This window comes from Macrotis lagotis, chromosome X, assembly GCF_037893015.1.
Source record: "Macrotis lagotis isolate mMagLag1 chromosome X, bilby.v1.9.chrom.fasta, whole genome shotgun sequence".
Taxonomy (NCBI): domain Eukaryota; kingdom Metazoa; phylum Chordata; class Mammalia; order Peramelemorphia; family Peramelidae; genus Macrotis; species Macrotis lagotis.
In genome coordinates this window covers 552,114,699-552,127,300 of record NC_133666.1, presented here as the reverse complement: position 1 = coordinate 552,127,300, position 12,602 = coordinate 552,114,699, and the positions used below count along the sequence as shown (strand labels likewise).

At 38.9% G+C, this 12,602-nt stretch overlaps 1 protein-coding gene across 2 annotated transcripts in view; it reads right to left on the bottom strand.

Moving 5' to 3' along the window:
• Positions 1 to 12,602, bottom strand: part of MATN2 (matrilin 2) — a 210,364-nt gene that overhangs the window by 9,457 nt on the left and 188,305 nt on the right. For both annotated transcript variants that reach the window (XM_074200464.1, XM_074200463.1), the window contains exons 14-15: positions 9,757 to 10,170; positions 713 to 865 (exon numbers count right to left, since the gene is read on the bottom strand). In XM_074200464.1, coding sequence (XP_074056565.1) covers positions 713 to 865; positions 9,757 to 10,170 — 567 coding nt within the window. The remainder of the gene's footprint in view (positions 1 to 712; positions 866 to 9,756; positions 10,171 to 12,602) is intronic.

Sequence of the window (12,602 nt, the reverse complement as noted above, 5' to 3'; positions counted from 1 at the left end):
GTGTGTGTGTGTGTGTATGAATTGTTCTGGGGTGTTGTTTGGGGTTTGATTCTATAACATTTTCATTGCCTCATCAGTCTTCCACAGCCTTATCTTCTCTTGGTGGCTTAATATGATTCATTTTTAGGGGGTAAAAATAGCAATTCCCAGCATCAGCCCATTCTATCTCTTTAGGATTGGCTTCTGACAAAACTGAAAGAAGAGTGATTTGAGTAACAGAGATAGGGGTGGAATTGGAGATGAGAAAGCAACTGTGAAGGTGATACCTTCCTAAGTGACTGCTACCATCCTAGAACTGGCCAACAACAATTTTATGATTGGTCCATGTATTAACCACTCAGTCAGAGGCAGGTGATTCCTAATCTCTATCAATTGGAATGTAAAAGGAATTAATATCTGGACGATTGGGTTTATTGCCATAATGTTTGAGTCCATTATGGTGGTACTTAGGTGTGATGTTTCAATGTTATTGTGAAAGAATATGGGAGTGTGTCACCTATTTGAGGCATGCCTGCACTTGATTTCTTCTCAATTGCTAGGTCCTATTCCTGATATTCCTTGATTCTCTTAAGCACTATTTTCCTCCCAACTTGAAAGAGCACTTAAAAAAAAAGCTACTGAGCCTGTAGATCCTAAAGAATAGATTGAGAATCTAGGAAATAGGAAGGTTCCTGCCTTTTCCTTTGTAACTGACTACATTTATATTTGGCACCTTCACAGATTCCTTTCTTGAGTTTTTCACTAATTTCTCCCATTGTGCTGAAGTCTTCTGCATAGAAGAGATGTTTGTCAGGGGGGTCAGATGCGATCTCTTGCAATTCTTCTTCAATGGCTTTTCCTACTCCAACAGCATAGATAGTTATTCCTAGATACAAAACAGATTAAGAGTGTAGTTAAAGTTTCACTCTAAGATTCTGGAAGACATATGTCTCTCATTAAGGGACAGATTGACTATTGGTTCAATATGAATGTGATTATAGATGTGTGTATGTATGTATGTAAATGTACTTCCAAAAGTTACAATTTTATAATGATTATCTGATAAGTATGAATTTAATAATAATAATTTAGTCCCTAAAGATCCTTTTCACAGGCACATTCTGGGCCTTCAAAAACAGTGAAAACAAAGTCACAGAAGTCATCTATCAATTATAACAGGTCCTAACCTGAATTGCACTTGCTTGTATTAAATGAAGTGAATCAGCCCTCTTCTGTTCCATACAAACCCAAATTATACAATTAACCCAGCTGTTCACACAGGACTCCCTCCTTGGATGGTCAGAAATGATGTGATTGTTGTATTATCCTGCATGGTGGACTTGTCCTGAGAAGATCACTCAAATCTGATTGTTCTATGATCCACCTGTCTTCTTATGATTATTTATAAAATATCTGGCTCCACAACAGCAAGGTGGAGTTCCAAGGAATGGAGTAATCCCATGATTTGCAAATCAGTTCCTTACAAAGAAAGTAATTAATAAACTGCTACTAATTTATCAGTGCTCTGTCTCTGGCCTGTTTTGTCATAACCAGGTTAGAGACTGCTCAGTAGCAGTTAAGTCGCACAGTGGACTTGGAATCAAGAAGATTCCTCTTCATGAGATCAAATCTGACTTCAGACATTAGCTGTGTAATCTTGGGCAAATCACTTAGTCATTTTTGCCTCAGTTTCCTCATCTGTAAAATGAGCTCAAAAAGGAAATGGTAAACCATTCCATTCTCTTTGCCAAGAAAACCTCAAATGGGGTCAAAGACTTGGCCATGACTGAATAACTGAACAACCAGCAACAAAGTATATATCCCTACATAAGGCTCTTTGCTATATGTATTTTGAATATGTGCATATATATCTCTATATATGTTTGTTTGTATCTATGAATATGTATTTCTTGGCAAACCATAAAGAGCTATATAAATGTTAACCATCATCATCATCATAAAGGGTCCTACCAATTACTAATGATGATCACTTTCTGTTATTCTACTATCATTAGTTCATTCCTTTGCCTAAGAGGGAAGTACTCATGAGACAGGGAAGTGGTATTGATTGGGATCCCCTCTCTTACACCCCCCTCAAAAAGGAAGGTTACAATCATTAAGTAATTAACTTTTCTCAGTCCTAGAAGAGTCACTCAAGAAATGTTTATTCCTCTGTATTGAGCAAGGTTTATGCAGTGCATAATGCCTCAAACACAAATACTTAAAGATGCATATTGAATGAATGAGTAAATTTACCCATGATGTTAACATGAGGCATCACCCCCTTGAAGCTTGAGAAAGTATTTTTTTAAGATATCCAAGACTAGGATATTTTCTGCTTTTAAAGAGGGATTGACCAATGAAGTCTCAATCCTATAAGCATCCTCAAATTTGCTTTTTTTTTCTGGTGGGATTAGACAGAGCATTCATAATATTTTCTTCTTCTTCCAATTCAGAACTTCAGAAGCCAGTTTCAACCATAATGACTCCAGGTTGATATATGAATCCAGAAGGACCAATGACTAAGGAGAGGCTGAGTGAACTGGAAATAAGTGTACATATCAAATGTTAGGGTGGACATGCTCTTACTCTCTTCCCTCATGGCTTAAAAGTAAGAAATAATTGCTCTGAGCTGGTAGATGGGGAGGAAGGGCAGTGGAACACTTTTTCCACCAAACTAGACTCCTGAGTGAATGTTTCTTGTTTCTTTTTTATTTGCTGTTTCCTTATCTTAGATGATGAGTATCTGGCAATGGAATTGACTAAGTTATGACCATATGATCTTCAGAAGATTGAAAGGAGTATAAGAATTTGTAGTAAAGACCACAGGACCTGGAAGTGGTACCGTCAAGTCTGGTGAGTATCCAGTTCAACGTCAGACTAGAAATGTATTGATCCATTAGCTGAGAAATTGCAATTTGATGATTATTATTGCAGCACCCTCTCCTCCCAAAGTGAACTTGGTAAGCCTTCTGTGAAGGAAGAAAATGTTTCTTTGGGCCAGGAATTATGAGGTATCACTTAGTCCTATATGATCCCAACATATGTACCTGACTCTATACTTTAATCTTTTTTTTTTTTGCAAGGCAAATAGGGTTAAGTGGCTTGCCCAAGGCTACACAGGTAATTATTAAGTGTCTGAGACCAGATTTGAACCCAGGTACTCCTGACTTCAGGGCCAGTGCTTTATCCACTGTGCCACCTAGCTGCCCCTACACTTTAATCTTGAGCCCACTCTCCCCAAGGACCTTCCTTATATATAGATAGATTTAAGAAGAGAATGTTCCTCTGGTTTAGTGTTTTCATAACTTTTGTCTTTACCTTTCCAGTAAATATTTTTTTTCAGTAATTACTCTCTTTTAAAGCTCTTTGATGTTATATGGTTGGGTGATAATGGGGAGCTCATAGATATTAGATCTTACGACTCTTTAGGGATACAACTAGAACTCTGAGGAGAATGGTAGTCAACTGCCCACTGGGGACCCAAGCTACCAATGAAGTGTGATTAAGAGACTGGGCCCAGAGGAGATCTATTTTTGGTCTATTTTTGGAGATCTATTTGGTGATCTATTTGTTGGATATTTCCTTCACTGATTTAGCATGATAGCAATGCATACTTTTTTTTAAAACTAGTAATCAAGTTCTTTATTAACAAAATTAAAATTCTTCATAAAGATGATAAGAAATTCATTATAAGAGACCTTTTGTGGGGGGAGGGGGAGATATGGGAGGGAATTTGATGAGTAGTAGAACAATGATAAAAATGAAAAAAGAAAAAAGGAGAGTATCAATGAAAAATTTAAAAAAAACAGAGCAAGAGGAAATTCAGAAAGACAGAGATAAGAATAGGATTAGTACTAAATTTAATTTATACTTTTATAAAGCTGTCCATGGTTACATATATATTCTCTTTACCTTTCATTTATATACTGGAGTGTTCATGTGTGCTGGCATTTGTTAAGTTCATAATTTTAAAAAAGAAATTTTTTTTTAAATTTTAAAAAAGAAATTTGTTTATTTTTAAAAGTATATTTTTAAGGTAGATATACTACTTTTTATTCTTCTAGTCTGGGTACATCCTCCTGGGTTCTGTTTTTGGCTCCAGCAGTTTAAATATTTATGTCTGGTTGCTTTTCTGTATAGCATAGATACATTAAGTACTCAGGCTAACTTATTAGTACAGACTCATAGAATCACTTTAAGTGATTAACGTTCAGTTGTGGCAAAAGTTGTGCTTTCTTCTGTGCCTGTGAAAGTTCAACATAGTTGTCTGGGAGCAGTGAACTTTTGGAAAAGCTTCCTAAAAAGGAATTGTTTTGGGGGCAGCTAGGTTGCATAGTGGATAGAGCACCAGCTTTGGAGTCAGGAGGACCTGAGTTCAAATCTAGATTCAGACACTTAATAATTACCTAGCTGTGTGACCTTGGGTAAATCACTTAACCCCATTGCCTTGCAAAAAACAAAAAACAAAAAAAAGAATTTTTTTAAACTATATGTAACAATAATTACATTCACTAGTTTTTAGTAGTGAAAATATTGCTTCAGTTAACTCTTGGGTATTCAAGGGTTACTCAAACCATTGCTTTCTTTTTTTTCCAATAAATTAATAAACATTTATTAAGTATCTGTTCTGTCTGTCACTGTGCTAAGTGTTAGAATACAAAGAAAGGAAAAAACCAGTTTCTGCTCTCAGAAGCTCACAGTCTAATGGGGAGACAACATGTAAATGATTATGAACCAACAAGATTGTGCATGTGTGTGTATGAATATTTAATGTATATATATATTATATAATTAATGTGATAAATTGGGGATATTCATTGAAGGAAGATTAAGGTGAACTGAGAGAGCTTCTGGAAGGTACTGGAGGAAGCCAGGGAAGCCAGGAGATGAAGATGAGAGGAAAGAGAATTCCAGATAATGAATATGTTCAGAATCAGGAGGTGGAGTACAGTGTGTGAGAAACATCAAGGAGACCAGTGACATTGGATCATAGAATATATGTGATGGATGTAAAAACATAAGAAAACTGGAAATGTGGAAAGAGGAAAGGTTTTGGAGGACTTTAAAGGATTTTTATTTGATTCCAGAGGCAATAGAAAGCTATTAGAGTTGACTGAATAGATCAGACTTGCACATCAGGTCCAAACAATTTGACAGCTGAGTATGGGATGTGCTGGGGTGGTGAAAGACTTGGGTCAGGGAGACAAATCAATAGATTATTTCAATAGTCCATGTGTGAGGTGATGAGGGTGGTAGCTGTGTCAGAAGAGAGAAGGGAGTGTATATAAGAGATGTTATACAGGTAGAAATGATAGGAACTTGACAATTGAAATGAGAGGTGAGAGCAAGCTGCTGAGGATGACACTTAGGTTGTGAGCCTGGGTGACTGGGAGGCTTAGTAGTACCACTGATAGTAATGAGGAAGTTAGAAAGAGGGAAAGGCTTAGAAGGAGAGATAATAAGGTCATTAATGGACATATTGAGTTTAAGATGCCCAGTATGAGATATCCAATAGGTGGTTGGAGATTCAAGACTGAAGGTTAGAAAAGAGGTAAGGGATAGAAAAATAGGCCTGAGGATCATCTGTATAAAGATATTAGGGGAATCCATTGGAGCTAACGAGATCACCAAGTGAATTAGCATAGACAAAGGAGAAGAGGACTAGGACAGATTGGGAGAGATACCTATGGTTAGCCAGAGTGACTGAGGAGTAATCAGACAGATAGGAGAAGAATCAGGAGAGGATGTGCCACAAAAACTTAAAGAGAAGAGAGTATCAGGAAGAAGAGAGTGATTGATGGTGACAGGGAGGCTAGGTGGCACAGTGGATAGAGCACCAGCCCTAGAGTCAGGAGGACCTGAGTTCAAATTCGACCTCAAACACTTAATTACCTAGCTGTGTGACCTTGGGCAAGTCACTTAACCCCACTGCCTTGCAAAAAAAACTAAAAACAAACTACAGAGAAGTAAAGAGGACTATGGAATGAGAGGAAGCCTTTAAATTTAAAGCTGGGAGGTCACTAATGAATTTGGAGAGAACAGTTTCAATAGAATTATGAGGTCAAAAGCCAGACTGTGGAGAGTTTGGAATAAAGTGAGAGGATTGAAAGTGAAGGTACTGATTGTAGCTTAAACCATAAATGGTAGAAGAGAAATGTAATCTTAGCAAGGAGAGATGGATCAAGTGAAAGTTTTTTGAGAATGAAAGAGACTGCAATGGAAAAGCAGCAAGTAGATAGGGAGAGATTGAAGATTATCAAGAGAGTAAGGATGATGGAGGCAGAAATCTGCTAGAGAAGTTGGTATAGAATGAGATCATTTTTGCATGTATATGGGTGGGCCCTGGCAAGGAGAAGGGTCACATCTTCATGGGGGGGGCGGGGAGTTGTATAAGATATCTAAATGAGGGGAAAAACAGGGAAATCACAGCAAATGGCCTCAAGTTTTTCAAATAAGAGGTAAAATTCTCAATTGAGAGGGTGGAAATTAGAAGAACCCTGGGAGGTTTATAGATGAAAAAATTTGCAAAAGCCACTGTAGTGAATGGAATAGTAAGTCAATTAGGGAGGTGTAAAAGGATTGCATTGCCCTACTGAGAACCCAGTTGAGATTATGTAGCATAAATTTGCAATGGATTTAGTCAGCATGGTTTTGTAACTTTCTCCATCTTTTCGACTTGGGGAGCTTGAAGAAAGTAGGTTACTGCATGAATTCATTTCATGAACCTGAGATCATTCAGTTCAATCCCCTCATTTTAGAACCGAAAAAACTGAATTTGAGAGAAATTTAGATATTTATCTTGCCCAAAGACGGCTAGGTGGTAGGTCCCAGAGTGGCTCTAACACTTTTCCCCTCCTCCCATTTTGCTTCTATATCTCTGAACTGGAAGGCACCTCAGAGGTTATCTCTTCTAACTCATTCCTCTCTATTTTTTTTTATTATTTATTTAAGCCAGTGGGGTTAAGTGACTTGCCCAAGGTCACACAGCTAGGTAATTATTAAGTGTCTGAGGCTGGATTTGACCTCAGGTCCTCCTGACACCAGGGCTGGTACTCTAGCCACTGTGCCACCCCCAATGCATGCCTCAACAAGCATCATCTAGCTTTTGCTTGGATATTTCCAGTGAGGGTGATCTTACTGCTTCCTGAGATGGTCTCTTCTTTTTTTGCATAGTGCTAATTGCTAGGAAGTTTTCATTTGTTTGTTTGGATTTATTTTTGTTTCTACTTTTATATCAAATCAAAATTTTTCTCCTTTACAACTTCTATCCATTGAACCTAGTTCTGCTGCCTGGGACCAGGAAAAATTAGTCTTTTCCATCTTCCACAAGACAATCCTTCAGATGGCTGAAGATAGTCTTCATTTCCCTTTTCCCCAAAGTCTTGTCTTCTCAAGATTTAGCATCCTCAGCTCTTTCAATCAATCTTCATATGGCATATGAACTTTAGGCCTTTGTCATCCTGATTTTCTTCTTCTGAATACTTTCCAGTCAATCAATATCCTTCCCAAACTGGACTCAGAACTAACCACTGCTCTGATATAGTATGACTTGGAAGAGTATAGAGGGACAATCACCTCCTTATTCCTAGATACTTCATCCTTCTTAATGAGGGCCAAAGATTCATTAGCTTTCTTGGTTGCTGTGTCCCATTGCTGATATCTATGAAACTTTTAGTCTACACACTTTTTTCAGATAAACTTTGGCTGTGGAATCCAAGTTCCAACTTTACATTTATCACTATTAAATTTTGCTACATTGGGCTCAACCCAGCAATCTGGCCTATTGAGATGTTTTTGAACCCTGTCTCTTTTATACCTGTTTGATAGCTATCCATCCTAGGATATTGTCAGTTGAAATTTTGACAAATTTGCTATCTATACCTTTATTTTAAGTGACTGATAAAACTAAGCCTCACAGGGCCAAGCATAGATCCCCAGGGTGGGCATTGGAGACTGCCTTTCAGTTATAAGGTGACTCTGAATCATTAAAGACTACTCTTTAGGGGCAGCTAGGTGGTGTAGTGGATAAAGCATCGGCCTTGGAGTCAGGAGTACCTGGGTTCAAATCCGGCCTCAGACACTTAATAATTACCTAGCTGTGTGGCCTTGGGCAAGCCACTTAACCCCATTTGCCTTGCAAAAACCTAAAAAAAAAAGACTACTCTTTTAGTTCAGGCATTCAACTAGTCATGAAACCACAAAATCGTACCATCATCTAATCCACATATAATCATATTATCCACAAGAGTAGCATAAAAATTTTGCTAAATGCTTAGCTAGAAACTAGGTGAATTATATCTACAGCATCCTCCAAGATATCTGTCTAATGAATCTCTCACGAAAGGAAATATGGTTATTCCATCATGACTTATTCTAGATGAAGCCATGCTGGCTCCTTGTGATTACTGCTTCCTTTTCTTGATGCTCATTATCCAGCCTTTTAACATTCTAGAATGTTTCCAGGAATTGAAGTCAACACTAAGTTGGCTCTGTTTATGTAGGAAAATAAAACTCACGATGGGTCCCTTCCGTCAGTCAAGTGTCTACATATTGAGAGGCTATTGCTATTAGCCTCAGTGAGCTCAGATTTCCATGCATACATCTGGAAAGAATCAGTAGTTAGAGTAAGCTGAGCAAAGAGTGTCCCCTCTCTTGGGTTTCACTTTTCACATCTGTGAAATAAAGATAACACTCATCTACCTCATCCACTTGCTGCTTGCATTTTATGTTTGAAATATCATATTTTTATTTGAAAGTTTTAAGGTTGGGCTTATGTGGCCTGATTATATAAACTTGGATTAGCTATTCTCTCCAAAGTTTTCACTTTTAAAAAGTCAACTATTTCCTTCTCTTAAACCAAATTATTTGGTATAAGTCCAGGGCTAAATTGTTGCTTTCATGGTATTGAGATCAGAGTATTTAGAACTGGAAGGGATCTCAGAGGTAACTTCATTCAAGGTAACTTCATTCAATTCCTCTATTTTACAAATAAGGAAACTGAGATCCAGAGAAATAAATTGATCTGATCTTTGGACTATCTCTTCAGTATGTGTGTGTGTGTGTGTGTGTGTGTATATATATATATATATGACACATAGCAGTTGCTTAAATGTGAACTGAATTGTCATTGTATCTATTGACATTATTACTGGCCTCCTAGAAGGATCTTTTGCAAAAATGAGGATTTGGAGTCACTCTTGTTGAAACTCTCTGTGGACACTACAAGGGGTATAGCAAGGTATTATGATGGTCAAACAAGAGCTCATCCTCTGTCTAGGCTTCCTCTGGCCCTTATGATTGGTTTATGAAAGGTGGTGTAGAATGGACTTGAGGGCCAAGAGACCTTAGACCTCATATAGCACTTTGCTTTCTAACTACCTGATACAGATTATATAATAAATTCTGTATAGCTCTACAGGTTGGCTTATCAACCCTACTAGACTATAAGCTCCTTGAGAGCAGGGGATTTCTCTATCTTCTCCAGTGTCTAGCATTATATCCTGTACCCAGTCATCACTTAATAAGTCATTTGTTGAATGAATAAATGAGTGAAATTTCACTCACTAGCTGTGTAATTGGGCCCATCTGTTAAAGAGAGATAACAATACTCAAACTACCTATCTACCTACCTTACAATGCTGTTCATGAGGGAAGAGCTCCATCAAGACTTCACAGTGCTATAGACATTATTGGCAGTTGTCAGTAATAGCTAGAGGGAAATGTTAATACCCCGGGGGAATATAAAGAACACATAATCCAATAATCCCGGATTACCATTCTGCTGAGCTCTGTTGGCCCATTCAGAGACATCATCCTGGGCCCGGCCATCTGTGAACACAATGGCCACTCTGGGCACTCTTGCCGAAGGTGGTCGGGCTCCTTCTCCTTCTGTGAAACTTCTCTCAAACATCTGCTTCAGGGCCAAGCCAGTCATGGAGCCTTTGCCCATGTACTTCATGTGGGCTACTGCCTTTTTCATGTCTCTGGCAGTGTGGAAGTCCCTCAGTGTGAACTCGGTGCGGACCTGGGTTGAATATTGCAGCAGCCCGACTCGAGCTGCTTTGGGGGAGATCTCAAGGGAATCTAAGATGCCTGTGACAAAATGCTTCACAATCTCAAAGTTTTCCTCTCCAAGACTTTTGGATCCATCGATCACAAATACCAGGTCAATGGGACCTTCAGTGCATTCTGTAGGATAGAAAAAGGGGATGATTAAAGAAAACGGAACTTCAACAGTCTCTAAAAACACATGTGGACAAGATTATTTAGTAATTGGAGGCGAAACAGCTTGGGAATTAATTCCAACTCCCAACTATTTTCCTTTACACAGCATTAAATACAGATGCTCCTTACCTCCTCTTAGAATCTCTGCCCTCCTTCAAAACTCATGAAGCCTTTTGTGATCTTCCCAGGTCCTAGGGCCTTCTTCCTTCTCCTGATATTTATATTTACTTTGATATTTTCTATAAATTTATATGCACACATAGTTTCTGCTGATGGAGGGTAAGCTCTATGAGAGCAGGGAATGAAGTTTTGATTTGTTTTTTTTTCCTTTTGTCTTAGTATTCTCTGGACCTGGCACCTAGCTGGTAAAATTAATGTAAGAGATTGACACAAATGCTTAGTAATATGGGTATGCAAAGGCTTCTTGTGATTTAGGGGACATTACAGAAACTTCTAAATTTATAGAATCATAGATTTAGAGTCAAATGATCAGAGGTCCAAGTCCTTAATTTTACCAAGGAGGAAATTCAAGCCTAGAGAAGTTAAGTAAATTGCCCAGTCCCCCAGGCAAGAAGGCAGAGGCTGGAGGCTTTCCCCTTTAATTTACTGCCTCTCTTCATGAACTCATTTTAAATACAGCTTAATCCATTTCATATAAGTGCACTTTCATTTGATAGCAGAAGAGGTATACAGTAATAAAAAGACCCCTGGGTTTGGAGTTAGGAGACCCTGGCTCTGTACCTTTCTGTGATTCTGAGCAAGTTACTTTAGTTTCCTCATCTGTACAATCTAGATAATAATATTTTAGTCTCACAAATTTGTTTTGGAAGAAACATCAAGTTCTATATAAATATGAGTTAGTTTTATTTATTATTATGGGAGTAGGCATCTATGAGGGACCTTTAGATCTTTATATACACTGGAATCATCAGCTTTAGCAATTCTTTGATGGTGTTATACAACACACACACACACAGAGGTACAATACATGAAGCATTCTACTACTCAGTGGGGGCAGAGCTGGGTTAGAAAAGGAGGCAAGCTCTCTTTTCATACTTAAAAACCCGCAAGCCCTTCTCCTTCCCTTTCATCTCTCCCACTATAATAGGTGTTTTCATTCACAGCAGCTGAGATGATTTCCCATATTTCATCTGTATTTTATCAGTCAGAAGATTAAAAAAAAGTAAGACAGCTTCATTTAAGTTCTGTTTAGTCATCTGAAATAACCACATTCCCCCAGCTCTCATCCAACATGAGTATGGCACTTTGATTATTATTGTCATCTTTTTTCCTCTATTAAAATGTTTCATTGATATCCTTTCCAGATATGTCCCTCCCTCTCTCTCATCCAGACTCATCTTTTATGACTAATAAAGAATAAAAAGAAAGAAAAATAAAGGAGTTCAGTAATCCATCAGCCAAGTTATAAAATATGTTGTGTTTTCTATCCACAATCTCCCCTCTGCAAAAAAAAAAAAAAGGAAGGCAAAGACCAAGACATTTGATTTCCTTCAGTTTTTCTGTTCCTCTCTCTTGACGTACTTTTTTCTTAAACACACCCACACACACCCCAATTTGCATTCTTCATGTGCAGAAGTTCACAGAGAAAGGCGTTTCCTATGGTTCCAGAAAGGAGAAAGCTCCAGCTCAGGTCTTGCTTCCATCATCTTCACATAAAAAGTGAAGAGACTTCAGGGAAAGAATTGAATCAGAGATCCATTTTCCTTGGCAATAAAGGATGTTTGTTCTCAGGCCCAGGAAAGAATGACAGTTATACTCACTGGTTCCTGGCTTTCAAGGGGGGTTCTTTTTACTTATTTTCCTTAGAAGTTTTTTCAACAATGATCCCTAAGTCAATGGTCTGGCTTTTAGTTCAGACAAGTTTTCAGAACTTCACTTTTATGTTTATTCATTGTGGTGGAGGGTAGGGATGGGCAGAAGAAATAAGTGGTTAGAGATTCATTCATTCTGGTAAAGCTAAAAAAAACACAGCCTGTCCTACAAGGTGTGGAGCCGAGCTCTCAGCACTTCTGCCCTCAGCCCCCCCCAAGGGGCGGGAACAAGCTCCCCTCACGTCTGTCAGCTCCCAAGGGGGCGGGGCCAAGTTCTCATCACATCACTGCCAACAGTCAAGGGGCGGGGCCAAGCGCCCATCACTTCTGTCAGATCCCCTGGGGGCGGGGCCAAGCGCCCATCACTTCTGTCAGATCCCCCTATGGGCAGGGCCAAGCTCCCATCACTTCTGTCAGATCCCCTGGGGGCGGGGCCAAGTGCCCATCACTTCTGCCAGATCCCCTGGGGGCGGGGCCAAGCGCCCATCACTTCTGTCAGATCCCCTGAGGGCGGGGCCAAGCTCCCATCACTTCTGCCAGATCCCCTGGGGGCGGGGCCAAGCT